General features: G+C 43.5%; 1 protein-coding gene across 1 annotated transcript in view; it reads right to left on the bottom strand.

The window, feature by feature from the left end:
* LOC308092829 (ephrin type-A receptor 3-like) overlaps window positions 1-18,049 on the bottom strand; it is a gene marked incomplete at its 5' end in the record, with an annotated part of 150,267 nt that overhangs the window by 96,438 nt on the left and 35,780 nt on the right. The window contains 2 exon segments of the mRNA XM_080438928.1: window positions 13,174-13,400; window positions 14,457-14,581. Coding sequence (XP_080295054.1) covers window positions 13,174-13,400; window positions 14,457-14,581 — 352 coding nt within the window.

The following is an 18,049-nucleotide window of genomic DNA, read 5'->3' as shown; positions in this document are numbered from 1 at the left end:
TGTTATTATATTATGTTGGAGCATGTTATTACATTATGTTGGAGCATGTCATTACATTATGTTGGAGCATGTTATTATATTATGTTGGATCATGTTATTACATTATGTTGGATCATGTTATTATATTATGTTGGATCATGTTATTACATTATGTTGGAGCATGTTATTATATTATGTTGGAGCATGTTATTACATTATGTTGGATCATGTCATTACATTATGTTGGAGCATGTTATTACATTATGTTGGAGCATGTTATTACATTATGTTGGAGCATGTTATTACATTATGTTGGATCATGTCATTACATTATGTTGGAGCATGTTATTACATTATGTTGGAGCATGTCATTACATTATGTTGGAGCATGTTATTACATTATGTTGGAGCATGTCATTACATTATGTTGGAGCATGTTATTACATTATGTTGGAGCATGTTATTACATTATGTTGGATCATGTCATTACATTATGTTGGAGCATGTTATTACATTATGTTGGAGCATGTCATTACATTATGTTGGAGCATGTCATTACATTATGTTGGAGCATGTTATTACATTATGTTGGATCATGTTATTATATTATGTTGGAGCATGTTATTATATTATGTTGGAGCATGTTATTACATTATGTTGGATCATGTTATTACATTATGTTGGATCATGTTATTACATTATGTTGGATCATGTTATTACATTATGTTGGAGCATGTTATTATATTATGTTGGATCATGTTATTACATTATGTTGGATCATGTTATTATATTATGTTGGAGCATGTTATTACATTATGTTGGATCATGTTATTACATTATGTTGGATCATGTTATTACATTATGTTGGAGCATGTTATTACATTATGTTGGAGCATGTTATTACATTATGTTGGATCATGTTATTATATTATGTTGGATCATGTTATTATATTATGTTGGATCATGTTATTATATTATGTTGGATCATGTTATTACATTATGTTGGATCATGTTATTACATTATGTTGGATCATGTTATTACATTATGTTGGAGCATGTTATTACATTATGTTGGATGTGTTAAAGTGAATAGAGTCCATCATGTTAAAGTGAATGGAGTCCATCATGTTAAAGTGAATAGAGTCCATCATGTTAAAGTGAATAGAGTCCATCATGTTAAAGTGAATAGAGTCCATCATGTTAAAGTGAATAGAGTCCATCATGTTAAAGTGAATAGAGTCCATCATGTTAAAGTGAATAGAGTCCATCATGTTAAAGTGAATAGAGTCCATCATGTTAAAGTGAATGGAGTCCATCATGTTAAAGTGGGAGTTGAAAGTGGGAATGCATCTCTGTCATTTTACTATTAAACAAGGGAACCAGGGGACCTGGTACTGCCAGACCCCTAGTGGTTGAAATCTGAATGGTTTCTAAACTACGTCACGCTAAGCTTGGCCAATCAAAAAGAGGGACATGTAAGAAAACGTTTTCGTCCATATATGTATGAAAAGGGGACCGACAAAGCCTCATGTAGGCCTGACCCCCTGGGTCTGGCAAAAAATAGCAGATCTACAAGCTCATGAGCTTGTAGATCTGCTATTTCTGAAAAGTCGTGAACATTTGTGCAAATCTTTGAATAGATGTTTTTTTAAACATTTGTCAGATCTACAAGTTCATAGCACGGCACTCTGTGCCGTGCTATGAACTTGTAGATCTGCTGTTTTTGAATAGCTAAATACATCTTAAAATGACACAGTCAGATGCTTTCCCAGTCTAAATGGATTAATACTGCTTTAATAATAATAATAATAATCCCGACGACAACGCCAAGCTGCTGTGCATGTGTGTGTGTGTGTGTGTGTGCTCACAGTCATGCACACAACGTGCACGTTCATTGAAGGGGTCCCTGGTTTGGGGGGGATGTGGGGGGGGGGCACCCTACAACCAGAGCCTCCTGCTGAAACTCGCCGTTAAAAGCAACCAGGAAAAAAAAAGTCCCATCAAAAAGGAGAAAAAGGAGAAAAAGGAGAAAAAGGAGAAGGTGGAAAAGACCATCTGTTTTATCCACCCTGACCGGGGGTCTGCTTTAATAAGAGAGAGGGGGGGGGGGGTCTATAAATGTTTAAAGAGAGGAGAGGAGGAGTGGGACAGAGAAGAAAAATGGTGAGGTGAAGAAGAGAGGGAGGAGAAATGGAGAGGATGGGAGAGAGGAGGAGGAGGAGGTGGGGGACGGTCCAATTATAGAAACAGACACCAGAGACATGTTTTAGAGAGAGAGAGAGAGAGAGAGAGAGAGAAAGAGAGAAAGAGAGAAAGAGAGAGAATAACAGGGTGTAATTGTAGGTGTCTGTCTGTCTGTCTGTCTGTCTGTCTGTCTGTCTGTCTGTCTGTCTGTCACAGAGAGGCTGGTAATGATTCCATTATCACCTCACACATTGGAAAAGAGAGAGAGAGAGAGAGAGAGAGAGAGAGAGAGAGAGAGAGAGAGAGAGAGAGAGAGAGAGAGCAAGGGAACAATAAAACCGTAGAGTATTTTCAGGAGGATTAAGAAGAAAGAACAATCACTCTGAGGCAGCATTCACCTGCTGGTGATGATGGCAATTTCACATGTTCCTTCACCTCTATCATCCCTCCATCCCTGTGTGTGTGTGTGTGTGTGTGTGTGTGTGTGTGTGTGTGTGTGTGTGTGTGTGTGTGTGTGTGTGTGTGTGTGTGTGTGTGTGTGTGTGTGTGTGTGTGTGTGTGTGTGTGTGTGTGTGTGTTCCCTGTAGACAGCCTTTTGTTTGCAGCATGCATGGTGGCCGTTAAGAGGGGAACCTTTGTAAAAAAGCCTGGCTTCTCCTTCCTCATGGGGACGCATTAAAGCGCGGCGCGGCACCACGGGTCCTTACTCCTCATGTCATTGTTAGGAGGAGGGGGAGGAGGGGAGGAGGAGGTGAGGAGGAGGGGGAGGGGAGGAGGGGGAAGAGGAGGGGTGGTGATTACTGATGCTCAGACATTAGGTGAGCGTGTGATGTGTTGAAGAGGCTGAAGGAACAGATGTGTAATGTGTAATTAAGGGGTTAAAGGGATCCCTGGCTAATAAGCCAAATATGCCTTTAATACATTATAACTGTCCTCTATAACTAAAATAAAGTATTAAAAACACCTTAAATATTGTATTCATTTTAGACATAGTTCATCTTTTACGGCAATGGCCGTCGCAAGTTGATGATGTCATTTGTCCAGTGTGGTCCCAGCCCTATGGAATGAATGGAATGAATGTGCAAATAAAAAACATCTACAATGTTGATTTGATGTTCATATTGACCTTAGGAAGTATTAGTTGTGTTTTGTATTTTCACACATAGAACTAGACCACATGGACACATGACATCATCAACCTGTGACGGCATTGCCCCTATTGAGTGAAAGATGAACTATTCCTAAAATAAATACAATAATGAAGGTGTTTTTTCCTAGTTATAGAAGATGAATATAATATTTGGCATATTTTAGCATATTTGGCAGGGTTAAGGGATATTTCACTTTCAAAAAAACTTTGGGTCATTTTATCATCTACTCAGGCTTTTGTGAGCCCCCCAGACCGTTTTTAAGTTGCTTGATTCACTATTTAGACATTTGATATTCATTTTATCAGACACGCCCCCTTCCTATACAAACCCATTATAACTTCAAACAAAAATTTTAACATGTTAGATTCATCATAAATACCCGTCCTTGGTTCTGGTGACTCAGCCTGCCCTCCTAATACGCGAGGGGGCCGTGTTTTTTCGATTACTTTTTTCATTTAATTTAATTTTTTTATTGTATTAATTTCTTTTCATTTTCCAAAAAAAATATTAAAAATAAATTAAAAAAGTTCCCTTTAAGTTTAGTTTAGTCTGGGATGACTCAGGATAGAAGACAGGGTTAAGTTTAGTCTGGGATGACTCAGGATAGAAGACAGGGTTAAGTTTAGTCTGGGATGACTCAGGGTAGAAGACAGGGTTAAGTTTAGTCTGGGATGACTCAGGATAGAAGACAGGGTTAAGTTTAGTCTGGGATGACTCAGGGTAGAAGACAGGGTTAAGTTTAGTCTGGGATGACTCAGGGTAGAAGACAGGGTTAAGTTTAGTCTGGGATGACTCAGGGTAGAAGACAGGGTTAAGTTTAGTCTGGGATGACTCAGGGTAGAAGACAGGGTTAAGTTTAGTCTGGGATGACTCAGGGTAGAAGACAGGGTTAAGTTTAGTCTGGGATGACTCAGGGTAGAAGACAGGGTTAAGTTTAGTCTGGGATGACTCAGGGTAGAAGACAGGGTTAAGTTTAGTCTGGGATGACTCAGGATAGAGGACAGGGTTAAGTTTAGTCTAGTCTGGGATGACTCAGGGTAGAAGACAGGGTTAAGTTTAGTCTGGGATGACTCAGGGTAGAAGACAGGGTTAAGTTTAGTCTGGGATGACTCAGGGTAGAAGACAGGGTTAAGTTTAGTCTGGGATGACTCAGGGTAGAAGACAGGGTTAAGTTTAGTCTGGGATGACTCAGGGTAGAAGACAGGGTTAAGTTTAGTCTGGGATGACTCAGGGTAGAAGACAGGGTTAAGTTTAGTCTGGGATGACTCAGGATAGAGGACAGGGTTAAGTTTAGTTTAGTCTGGGATGACTCAGGGTAGAAGACAGGGTTAAGTTTAGTCTGGGATGACTCAGGATAGAAGACAGGGTTAAGTTTAGTCTGGGATGACTCAGGATAGAGGACAGGGTTAAGTTTAGTTTAGTCTGGGATGACTCAGGGTAGAAGACAGGGTTAAATTTAGTCTGGGATGACTCAGGATAGAAGACAGGGTTAAGTTTAGTCTGGGATGACTCAGGATAGAAGACAGGGTTAAGTTTAGTCTGGGATGACTCAGGGTAGAAGACAGGGTTAAGTTTAGTCTGGGATGACTCAGGATAGAAGACAGGGTTAAGTTTAGTCTGGGATGACTCAGGGTAGAAGACAGGGTTAAGTTTAGTCTGGGATGACTCAGGGTAGAAGACAGGGTTAAGTTTAGTCTGGGATGACTCAGGGTAGAAGACAGGGTTAAGTTTAGTCTGGGATGACTCAGGGTAGAAGACAGGGTTAAGTTTAGTCTGGGATGACTCAGGGTAGAAGACAGGGTTAAGTTTAGTCTGGGATGACTCAGGGTAGAAGACAGGGTTAAGTTTAGTCTGGGATGACTCAGGGTAGAAGACAGGGTTAAGTTTAGTCTGGGATGACTCAGGATAGAGGACAGGGTTAAGTTTAGTCTAGTCTGGGATGACTCAGGGTAGAAGACAGGGTTAAGTTTAGTCTGGGATGACTCAGGGTAGAAGACAGGGTTAAGTTTAGTCTGGGATGACTCAGGGTAGAAGACAGGGTTAAGTTTAGTCTGGGATGACTCAGGGTAGAAGACAGGGTTAAGTTTAGTCTGGGATGACTCAGGGTAGAAGACAGGGTTAAGTTTAGTCTGGGATGACTCAGGGTAGAAGACAGGGTTAAGTTTAGTCTGGGATGACTCAGGATAGAGGACAGGGTTAAGTTTAGTTTAGTCTGGGATGACTCAGGGTAGAAGACAGGGTTAAGTTTAGTCTGGGATGACTCAGGATAGAAGACAGGGTTAAGTTTAGTCTGGGATGACTCAGGATAGAGGACAGGGTTAAGTTTAGTTTAGTCTGGGATGACTCAGGGTAGAAGACAGGGTTAAGTTTAGTCTGGGATGACTCAGGATAGAAGACAGGGTTAAGTTTAGTCTGGGATGACTCAGGATAGAAGACAGGGTTAAGTTTAGTCTGGGATGACTCAGGGTAGAAGACAGGGTTAAGTTTAGTCTGGGATGACTCAGGATAGAAGACAGGGTTAAGTTTAGTCTGGGATGACTCAGGGTAGAAGACAGGGTTAAGTTTAGTCTGGGATGACTCAGGGTAGAAGACAGGGTTAAGTTTAGTCTGGGATGACTCAGGGTAGAAGACAGGGTTAAGTTTAGTCTGGGATGACTCAGGGTAGAAGACAGGGTTAAGTTTAGTCTGGGATGACTCAGGGTAGAAGACAGGGTTAAGTTTAGTCTGGGATGACTCAGGGTAGAAGACAGGGTTAAGTTTAGTCTGGGATGACTCAGGGTAGAAGACAGGGTTAAGTTTAGTCTGGGATGACTCAGGATAGAGGACAGGGTTAAGTTTAGTCTAGTCTGGGATGACTCAGGGTAGAAGACAGGGTTAAGTTTAGTCTGGGATGACTCAGGGTAGAAGACAGGGTTAAGTTTAGTCTGGGATGACTCAGGGTAGAAGACAGGGTTAAGTTTAGTCTGGGATGACTCAGGGTAGAAGACAGGGTTAAGTTTAGTCTGGGATGACTCAGGGTAGAAGACAGGGTTAAGTTTAGTCTGGGATGACTCAGGGTAGAAGACAGGGTTAAGTTTAGTCTGGGATGACTCAGGATAGAGGACAGGGTTAAGTTTAGTTTAGTCTGGGATGACTCAGGGTAGAAGACAGGGTTAAGTTTAGTCTGGGATGACTCAGGATAGAAGACAGGGTTAAGTTTAGTCTGGGATGACTCAGGATAGAGGACAGGGTTAAGTTTAGTTTAGTCTGGGATGACTCAGGGTAGAAGACAGGGTTAAGTTTAGTCTGGGATGACTCAGGATAGAAGACAGGGTTAAGTTTAGTCTGGGATGACTCAGGATAGAAGACAGGGTTAAGTTTAGTCTGGGATGACTCAGGGTAGAAGACAGGGTTAAGTTTAGTCTGGGATGACTCAGGATAGAAGACAGGGTTAAGTTTAGTCTGGGATGACTCAGGGTAGAAGACAGGGTTAAGTTTAGTCTGGGATGACTCAGGGTAGAAGACAGGGTTAAGTTTAGTCTGGGATGACTCAGGGTAGAAGACAGGGTTAAGTTTAGTCTGGGATGACTCAGGGTAGAAGACAGGGTTAAGTTTAGTCTGGGATGACTCAGGGTAGAAGACAGGGTTAAGTTTAGTCTGGGATGACTCAGGATAGAGGACAGGGTTAAGTTTAGTCTAGTCTGGGATGACTCAGGGTAGAAGACAGGGTTAAGTTTAGTCTGGGATGACTCAGGGTAGAAGACAGGGTTAAGTTTAGTCTGGGATGACTCAGGGTAGAAGACAGGGTTAAGTTTAGTCTGGGATGACTCAGGGTAGAAGACAGGGTTAAGTTTAGTCTGGGATGACTCAGGATAGAGGACAGGGTTAAGTTTAGTTTAGTCTGGGATGACTCAGGATAGAGGACAGGGTTAAGTTTAGTTTAGTCTGGGATGACTCAGGATAGAAGACAGGGTTAAGTTTAGTCTGGGATGACTCAGGATAGAAGACAGGGTTAAGTTTAGTCTGGGATGACTCAGGGTAGAAGACAGGGTTAAGTTTAGTCTGGGATGACTCAGGATAGAAGACAGGGTTTAAGTAAACTAAAAGCCCCACTAGCCAATCAGCTTCAGCCTCTGGGAAGCATGAGGCTGCACAGATTCAGATGGATTCTACAGTATTGGTGTTGAATGGACGGATGGATTGACTCACATTGATCGATTATGGTTCATGTCACAAAAAACAAAAAAAAGCTGATCTACAAGTATCTAGTAGGGTGGAAGGGGAGTTATATTATGAAGAGCATTTAAGGGAGTAGTTCACAAAAAAAGGACACATTTTCTATCAATTAACTCATTCACTGCCAGAGTAAATAAATAAATCAGCCACTGCCAGCCTTTTAGAGCATCTTTACTAACAAATGAATGGCTTAGGAATGTGACAAAAACGAAACAATATCCATGAGTTCAAGGCCTCATGGGTGGTTTAATTGATAGACAATTTGTAATTTTTTGGGTGAACTACTCCTTTAACACATTGACCGCCAGAGGTTAATCTCATAATGTACTCACCAGTGCCAACGTGTTATTGTTGTTTTTTTGTTTTTTTCATGTCGCCATAGATCTTGTTAAAATCCTTAAGATTGAGCCGTACACGGTCTGTTTACATCCGCGACATCTCACTGTATCTCCCAGTGAAAACCACGTGTCAAACGGATCTCCATGATTGTAGTTCGAGCGGATTACGTTAAACAGTGATATGCGAGGAGAAAAAACTACAGGAAGAGAATTGAGTTTCAGTGTGCGCTTTAGAATGGGAGCGGACGTGATCGTCAAAACCGGATCCCAAATAATTCTGTTTCCGGTCATCAAACCGGAAGCGGAAATGGATCAAAAAATTCCGAAATTGCACCTGGAAAATTTCAGCGCGAAAAGACCGTGGACCGTAGGGCTACGGTCTCGGCGCTTAACAGTTGGATTTAACGGACCGTAGGACTACGTTCTTGGCGGTTAATGTGTTAACTACCAGGGAAAATGCAGCGATTAGGAAAAGTAACACATAGAGATAGAACCTCTTTATAGCTGTAACTGTAGAGGAAAGAGAGATAGAACCTCTTTATAGCTGTAACTGTAGAGGAAAGAGATTGACTGTATTTGGGTCAAACCAGACATTTAAAGGCATTGTTTTATTCTGTTGTGTTGTGAGACTGAAATACACACACTGACACACTGCTGCAATAAAATGCCATTCCTCTCAGTGTGCGTGTGCGTGTGCGTGTGCGCGTGTGTGTGTGCGTGTGTGTGTGCGTGTGTGTGTGCGTGTGTGTGTGCGTGTGTGTGTGCGTGTGTGTGTGCGTGTGTGTTGGTTTAGCGACAAAATAATTTGGTGAAAAATACGTACCAAAATCTAAATGTGTACATTTTCTGAGAGAGACACACACACACACACACACACACACACACACACACACACACACACACACACACACACACACACACACACACACACACACACACACACACACACACACACACACACACACACACACAGCCACGCCCCCTGAACCAGAGATAACTCACGTCACATAAGACAGGGGGACACGCGTATATCTCATAACCTTTGACCTCAGCTTGTCAATAAGACTACATCATTACCTTTGAAGGCTAACCACACACACACACACACACACACACACACACACACACACACACACACACACAGTGTTATTGAGTTAAAGGTATAGCTTGTTAAAGGGATCTGAACAGGTCTTACTCTCCTAGGACAGATAAAACACGGCGAGGAGACGGATGAGGTCACAGAGGTCGTGGGGGTCAACCTCGTCATGGTGTCAGAGGCAGTTTAAATAAAGATTGTTAACAAGGCAGAGCTGCTATAGGAGCAGAGAGACTGCGATGCCACGCGTTGTGAGCTTGTAGATCTGCGATTTTGAAAAAAAATAATAATAATCTTGAGAAAAGAAAAATAGGTAATTTTGGAATTTTTTTAAAACATTTTAACAACTCAGATCTTGTATGGGGTTCCTGGCACTAAATATTTTCAGGAGGGGGGGGGGGGGGGGTCTGTGGATAAATAGATAATTTGACATGAAGATGTTGAAGAACCACTGGTTTAAACAACATTATAGGAAACAAGCCCAAATAAACAACTGCACTTTAGAAACAAGCCCAAAGTTGCTTATAATAAGCGGACATGGCAACCAAACAAACAGCCGTGTTAGGAAGTAGAACGGAAGTCGTTCTATACACATGCGTGACTATGGTCTATCTGGCAGTGTGTCACAGCGCCACCTAGCCACCTGGCATGCACACTGCAGCGTTTTCAAGCCGTTGTGTCTCCGTCTCTAAACCCAGAATAAAAAGTGAGAACGTAACGTAACATAACGGCACTTTGCCGTTTCCTCTGGAGACCGTCGTGGTCTAAACCTGGCCTCCGTTGTGAACCAAAACCTCAGAGCCCGGAAGCACAGCGTGTTCCTTCCCTATCCTCTATCCTCTATCCTCTATCCTCTATCCTCTATCCTCTATCCTCTATCCTCTATCCTCTATCCTCTATCCTCTATCCTCTATCCTCTATCCTCTCGTCTCAGAGGAGTTCCTCTGCAGAAAAACAACCCTTCTGGCACGTCTTCTTGGCCACCGCTCAGTTTGCCTCCCAAAACAACTAGAAAATATTCACCCAGAGCAGAAACTGTGACTCCCTGTGATCAGTCACTGGGGGGAGGAGAAGTACTCCCATTGTTTTACCCAAGTAATAGAGTAGAAATGTCACAAAATACTCTGATACAAGTAAAAGGCCTTCAAGATTTTACTTGAGTAAAAGTACAAACGTATTGGCATTAAAGTGTAGGAGTACCCAAAGTAAAAGTACCTCTAGGACGTAGATTGGATATTTCTGAATGGACAAAGTACAAAATGAGGGATTACTTGATTAATGAACGTTTGGTAAATCCACAGAGTAACTAGTTACAAAAGTTGGGCAGGTGGGCGAGGGAGGGGATCCTCGCTCTCTCTCTCTCTCCCCTCTCTCTGGCGTACACACGCCAAACCGTGTGTACTCAGAGGCGGATGTGAATGCGCGCCCATGCACACACACACACACACACACACACACACACACACACACACACACACACACACACACACACACACACACACACACACACACACACACACACACACACACACACACACACACACACACACACACACACACACACACACACACACACACACACACACACACACACACACACCATCTGCAGAGTTTGTACAACTCAATAATCTGCTTCCTCAGGCATGCTATCTCCTACACACACATCAATACACACTCTGTACACACTTAAGTTTGTACACACACTGACACACACACACACACACACACAACGCTCTCCAGCACTCGGTAGGGGGAAAATGGGATATTCAGCTGCGACAAACACACACAAACATACTCACACACACAAACATACACAAACATACTCACACACTAACTAACACACACAAACATACTCACACACACACACATACATACATACACAAACAATTTCCTCAGAGCAACTGTCCTCGCTGCTTTGGAAACTGTGCATAATTCACTCTATGACACACACACACACACACACACACACACACACACACACACACACACACACACACACACACACACACACACACACACACACACACACACACACACACACACACACACACACACACACACACACACACACACATCAATACACACTCTGTACACACTTAAGTTTGTACACACACTGACACACACACACACACACACACAACGCTCTCCAGCACTCGGTAGGGGGAAAATGGGATATTCAGCTGCGACAAACACACACAAACATACTCACACACACAAACATACACAAACATACTCACACACTAACTAACACACACAAACATACTCACACACACACACATACATACATACACAAACAATTTCCTCAGAGCAACTGTCCTCGCTGCTTTGGAAACTGTGCATAATTCACTCTATGACACACACACACACACACACACACACACACACACACACACACACACACACACACACACACACACACACACACACACACACACACACACACACACACACACACACACACACACACACACACACACACACACACGGTCATTAGCATACCATCCTCTCTCTCTCTCTCTCACAAACAGTGTCTGTGTGCTATAAAGCTATAATGCAGATTGGATTGCTTTATTCTAAACACATTTAACCCATTAAGACCTGAGGCCGCTTCTAAACATTTTCAAAATCCTAAAAAAAAAATCGGAAAAAAATATTTAAAAAATAATTTTCACGATTTTTCAAAAATAGCAGATCTACAAGCTCGTAGCGCGGCACTCGGTGCCGCGCTATGAGCTTGTATATCTGCTATTTTTGAATAGCCTAAAGAAATCTAAAAGTGACACAGATGCGTCCCAGGTATTAATGGGTTAAATAAACCAGTCAGAGGACACACGTTACTGTGATGTCTTCACTGATGCCTTGACCTTCATGTTAGCGCTGATTATCATATCAGTCATTAGTTCACAGTCTAATACAGAGTCATTCATGTACTGTATACGGCATGTCTTACTTATGGATACAGACACTTCCATACACACAGGCTAGAGTACAACACAAGTCAGCAGTGAAGCATGTATTCAGCCCAGCTTCAAGTTCATTCATTCATAAACACAACTTATCACTAGAAAGGGCAAAACCTCCATAATATCTCTGTCAAAAATCCCCCACAATGCGTCATATCAGCGATATCCAGGTATTCATATAAGCATCAGTTGTATTGCACACTGCTTCAGTCAGTCAGACCCCCCCCCCCCCCCCCGCGCGCCCAACAGGTCGGTAAGCCCTCCTGAAAGTAACTGACTCAGGTTGTTCTGGTGTAGTTCTGTTACCTTTTCTATTACCCTGGAAAACAGAGCAGTACCAAGCAAGTATCTTGGCTTTGCTCATAGGCTGCAGTCAAATTGGCGCACGCATGCACGCGCGCATGAACGCACGCATGCACACACGCATGCACGCACGCATGAACGCACACATGCACGCACGCATGCACGCACGCACACACACACGAAAGAATATGTTGCCATGTTTCAGCGACTTTCAAAGAAGAAGCATCTGATTAAAACACTCAAATAAAACATGAACATGGACTTTAAACAGCAACACAGTATGTCATCTACTGAGTTCATGTAAATGAACTAACACACTTAACCATGCAGCTACGAGGAAAACAGCTCATCTGCTTCCACACACACACACACACACACACACACACACACACACACACCCCGTGGCATAATAAAGCGTAATGGAAAACAACATGCTGTACACAGAGTGTCTGAGTAAGAGCTATTATTATTGTTGTTGAAGGTCAATCGTTATGAAGTTTTGTAAAAGAAAAGTGGTGGAGTGTTTAATGTGTCTGTCTGCACCATTACTGTACTCACTGTAATACAGCCTGTCTGTCTGCACCATTACTGTACTCACTGTAATACAGCCTGTCTGTCTGCACCATTACTGTACTCACTGTAATACATATCATGATGATTGAAAGAAGACTTTAAACTAGCGACTGGAAGCATATAGTATTCATGACAATGTTTATTAAGGTAATAAAATCAAGTCTAAAGTTTGTCAAAAAAACCACCCACTTGCATTGAGAGGAATTCTTTCTGACACCAGCAGGGGTAAAACAGCAAACCTACAGGCCATTCATATGAACTGTCACTTCAACTCACTTCCTATGTAGACTCCATTTCAGGACAGGAAGCTGCTCCCTTGGCACGGACACACACACACACACACACACACGCACACACCCTCTCAGACTCACGTAGACAGGTGTCCTTGCTCTCCTCGTATCCCGGCTTGCAGACACAGCGTCCAATAGGAACCAGCCACCCTCCGTCGGCGCTGCAGTACATCTTGGGCGCCTCCATCTCCTGGGAGGCGTTGACGCAGACGCCCCGCACCTCCACCAGCGCAGAGTCCCCGCCCGTCACCGTGTCGGGGAACTGGGCCAGGTTGAGCACGGTGAGAGGACACTTCTTATAGAACACCCTGGGAACAGGAAGGGAATGGAACCATGACTCAGGGTTCCTTTTGACACAACGTTTTCATTATTGGGACGCTATAGGATTTAACCCATTAACCCATTTGTTCTTATTTCTTTGGCTATTGAAAAATAGCAGATCTACAAGCTCATAGCGCGGTGAGTGCCGCGCTATGAGCTTGTAGATCTGCTATTTATTATTTTTTTATCGTGAAAATGTGCGCAAATCTTTGAAAAAAAAAAAAATGTAATAAATAAATAAAAAGATGATTTATCGCTCGGGCGCACCTCCTCGGCCTCAAGCTCTGCTGAGTCGGTGCGCCTTCGTCATGGACAATAACTATTATCACGTGTGTGTGTGAACGCGTGTTCAGCGTTCCCCTAGCGTAGCTTCCTGGTTGCTATGTGGGGGGGAACAACAAAAGCCAGGTCCGCCTCGCATCAAAGCCCCGCCTCGCGCCTCCTCCTCCTCCTCCTCCTCCTCCTCCTCCTCCTCCTCCTCCTCCTCCTCCTCCTCCTCCTCGAGCGCCTCGCGTAAAAAACCCTGTCTCGAAAAACCCCGCCTCGCGCCGAAGCCCTGCGCCTAAAAACGAGCATACCTTTCCAATTTCCCAACGAATGCCAATTTCCCTGTGACATTCCCTGTGATTGATATATATATATATATATATATATATATATATATCATATCATATCATATCATATCATATCATATCATATCATCCTATAATTCTACAAAGCTCTGTGCGTCTGTCGGTGCCCAAAATCTTTCCCCATATGTCAGCTGTTTATTAGCGTTTTTGTGTTTGCTGGCTCCCGGGTTGCCAAATCATGTGCGTGAAACAAGCGCCGGTGTTGCCACATCCGTGAAACAAGCGGACCATGACGCACTTTGGGTGCTCATATCCCCCACCGGGTATGATCTAGTATCATATTGTCCCAACCCTTACCTGACAGACACCAGGGTCCTTTAACCCCTACCTGACTGACACCAGGGTCCTTTAACCCCTACCTGACTGACACCAGGGTCCTTTAACCCCTACCTGACAGACTTTAACCCTTACCTGACAGACACCAGGGCGATGCAGGCTCCCAGGTCCTGGAAGGCGAGGTAGAAACCCTTCTTACTGAGGTTACTGATGTCTCTGACCTCTGTGTTCAACTTCATCACACGATCACCTACATCCACCTGGAGAGGAGAGGAGAGGAGAGGAGAGGAGAGGAGAGGAGAGGAGAGGAGAGGAGAGGAGAGGAGAGGAGAGGAGAGGAGAGGAGAGGATGTTTTGATCATTCCTTGCAGTAGGGTCAATGCTACCACTGAACCACTTTCTACTAGCAAGTCATTGTATTGTACAAAATTGTGAAACTGGCCAATCTACAAGCTCCCAACGTGGTGCACTGTGAGCTTGTAGATCAGTTGTTTTCACCGTGGGACACCGTCGTGTGACAAAAGTATAAATTTGGGCTTTAAAAAGTGGTTATAATAATCGCAGAAAAGTTCACGGACAAACAGCCAGTTCTATCCGGTTGAAGTGAGTCCTCAGAGCAGGCACCATAGAGTTATAATATATCTAGAGGGCGGATTGCCCCGCCCCCAGCTATCATTTCTATTAAAGTGCTCAGTGGCGTTTTGAAGCACCCGGAAGTAAGAATAGGAACCAATATGGAACCAATATGAACCAATGGAATGGATCCATGGGTCGTGACGCGTCGTGAGCATGAGCACAAAACGGGAGATGCACGCGCAGTAGCATTTTAAGTGCATTCTCAGATTTGACCACCAGGCTTGGTTGCTTCACTGTTCTACCGTAGTTCTGGGGGCTTGGCAGAGGGGGGGGGGGGCACCTGCCCTTTTCCCTCAAAGTGCCAATTAAGTTCCCTCAAAGTGACAATTAATTATAATGTCAAGACTGTATAAATGACAGTGTTGAAGGGCCCCAGGAGCCCTTGTCAGAGCCTCAAACCAGAGTCCTGCACGGGTCCAATTTTGAGAACCCGCGCCCGCCCCGCCCGTCAATACTCAGATCCGTAGACCGACCCGTCACCCGTGATTATTTCAAAATACGAACCAGACCCGCCCCGCCCGTCAAATAAACGACCCGTTGTCCGCCCGTTTACCCGTGTAAAATATAAATCCTATTCAAAAGTGTGTTGAAAAAGATAGCAGCCTTCAACAACAGCGCTACATTCAAATTATTTATTAATGTCCCAAAAGGGAAAATAGGTTTACAACAAGAGTTAACAAAACATATTACATACATTAAACATATCTCTCACTGCGGTGTGGTCAGGTTTGTACAGAAATCAAGTGAAGACGGAGGAGCGAGCTTAAGCCACGCGCGAACGCGCATCTACGCAGCACACATGTGTCGTTGTTTACGTCAGCAGATTTAACAGGATGTTCAATGTGTTTTTGTGAGTTAAGATAACTGACCTGCATGAGCGTGCTCCATGCAGTTGTGCTGTGTTAAGTTACACAAGTGACGTTGTTTGGGCGGAAACAGTGCTCTCTGATTTTCAGACGCTTTCCAACGCCGAGTCAGACCAGAATCAGTACGGTGGAGACTGCAGAGATGCCTTAACAATATGACACAAATAAACTAATTGAGGAGGAAGGGGCAGAAAGGGAAAGATGCTCCAGTGTAAGTGGAGCATGGTGCTGTGTAGCCTCAAACACACAGCAGTATAGCCTCAAACACACAGCAGCCAGAACACATTTACAACACTGTTCCCCTGAGACGCTTTTAAAAGGTGGAGAGTCTGCAGTTAAGAGACAGGAGAGCAGCGCTTTCAGAGGGAACGGCCTGCATGTCCCATTTAGAGCCTCCTGCTGCTCCTTCTCCTTCTCCTGCTACACCCAGGAAAATGAAGCTTTTTTACACAGCTATGCTACAGTAGGAGGCCAGTGACTTTGACCAAGTTCACTTTCTAAACCTTTGCATCATGCATGTCACACACACACAATGCAGCACAAACACAACACCAATGGTTTAGATAAGGTGGATCATGTAAGTTAAATGGTGGATGTGTGGATAGGACTCTATATGAACACACTTGCTATATCAACACAACACATGGCATTCTGTTTGTGTCACATGTATGATGCAAAGGTTTGGAAAGTCACTGGCCTCCTACTGTAGGTCACACACAGTGGCCTGCCTGCCTGCCTGCCTGCCTGCCTGCCTGCCTGCCTGCCTGCCTGCTCATTCATAGAGACACACGGCCAGAAGCGGAAGGCTTACAAATTCACGCCCACTTTTGAGACAGCGCCGCTAATCGAGGTCCTTTAGAACGATGAACTGCAGCTGCCAATGCATTCCCTATGAGAGGATATGAGAGTTAGCCTACTTTTAAAATGATCCTGCATTAACTGGAGACGATATTGATTTAAATAAAAATATGTTTCCAAATGTATGGAGTGTCTTTGTCAACATATCATCTTGTTTTCTTAATAGTTGATGTGTTTCACATTTAATTTGCCACTTTAACGAGTTACCCATAATGTTAACACAGCAGAGGCGAGACAGCAGACAGACAAGTTGTCGCATTTCAGTGACATCACTGTCTTTACGAGCGCCGACCAGTGGCGTACCCACTGTAGAGGCAGGACCTGCCCAACTAAGATCTCGCCTCCCCAAAAAGAAAAAAATAACCCGAAAAGGTGTCAATGCATGCTTAATGTCCTCAAAGTCACGCATCCAACAACCTTTGAACTGAGCAGATTGGACCTTCTGTTCCAGAGATAATGACCAAAACGTCTTGAAAACGGCCACTTTCGCCAGTTTTCTGGGTATTGAAAACCTCAAGGGATGCGTCCGTGACGTATATACCATGCGACCACTTAAACTCTAGATCTCCGATGCTAGCGGTTTTGACATACTGATGGAGTATATTATAGTATATTGTGGGTAGTGTATCGAGATGGCAGATATGGGACATTAAAAAGGATAAATTAAACAAATGGGACAGATTATTAGAAGAAAAAAAAAATCGCTACAGCCTCAGTAGTTAACCAGTGAAATGACGGTATTTTACAATGCCTCTCATAGAGATTGCATTGAGAGCTGCAGCTCATCGTTCTAAAAGACCTCGAGTAGCGGCGCTGTGTCAAAAGTGGGCGTGGATTTGTAGGCCTTCCGCTTCCGGCCGTGTGTCTCTATATTTGAGATGGCGGATCTGAGGTGATGACATCATCATGCAAACGACATAACAATGATGTCATCACAACCAAGTCCTTTAATTAAAATGAATTGCCAATAAAGGAAAAGCTCATTTAGGAACTCATGGAGTTCTTACTATGGAGGAGTATAGATGAGAGAGAGAGATGAGATAGAAAGACTAATGAGATCTTACAGGTTGGACACCATATCAAGATGGCCTGGGTCTTTAATTAACACCAGAGACACTCCACCACCTGTCTCTCTGCCACCATCACCGGACACAGAGCTTTATATTTGGGGGAGTATGGCACGAGGAAAACATCATCAGAGCCACGCATTGCGAGTACTTTTACTCACAATCTACCACTTCTGCTCTAACCACTTCAGCCCTATATACATTTCAGCCATTTGAAAATAGCAGATCTACAAGCTCACAGAGCTTGTAGATCTGCTATTTTCAAAATATGTTCATACATTTGAAAACTTGAAATGGGACA

Source organism: Gymnoscopelus braueri, assembly GCF_963280865.1.
Source record: "Gymnoscopelus braueri genome assembly, chromosome: 10".
NCBI lineage: Eukaryota > Metazoa > Chordata > Actinopteri > Myctophiformes > Myctophidae > Gymnoscopelus > Gymnoscopelus braueri.
Note: the sequence above shows the minus strand (reverse complement) of the source record. Positions and strands in the feature narration are given on the sequence as shown.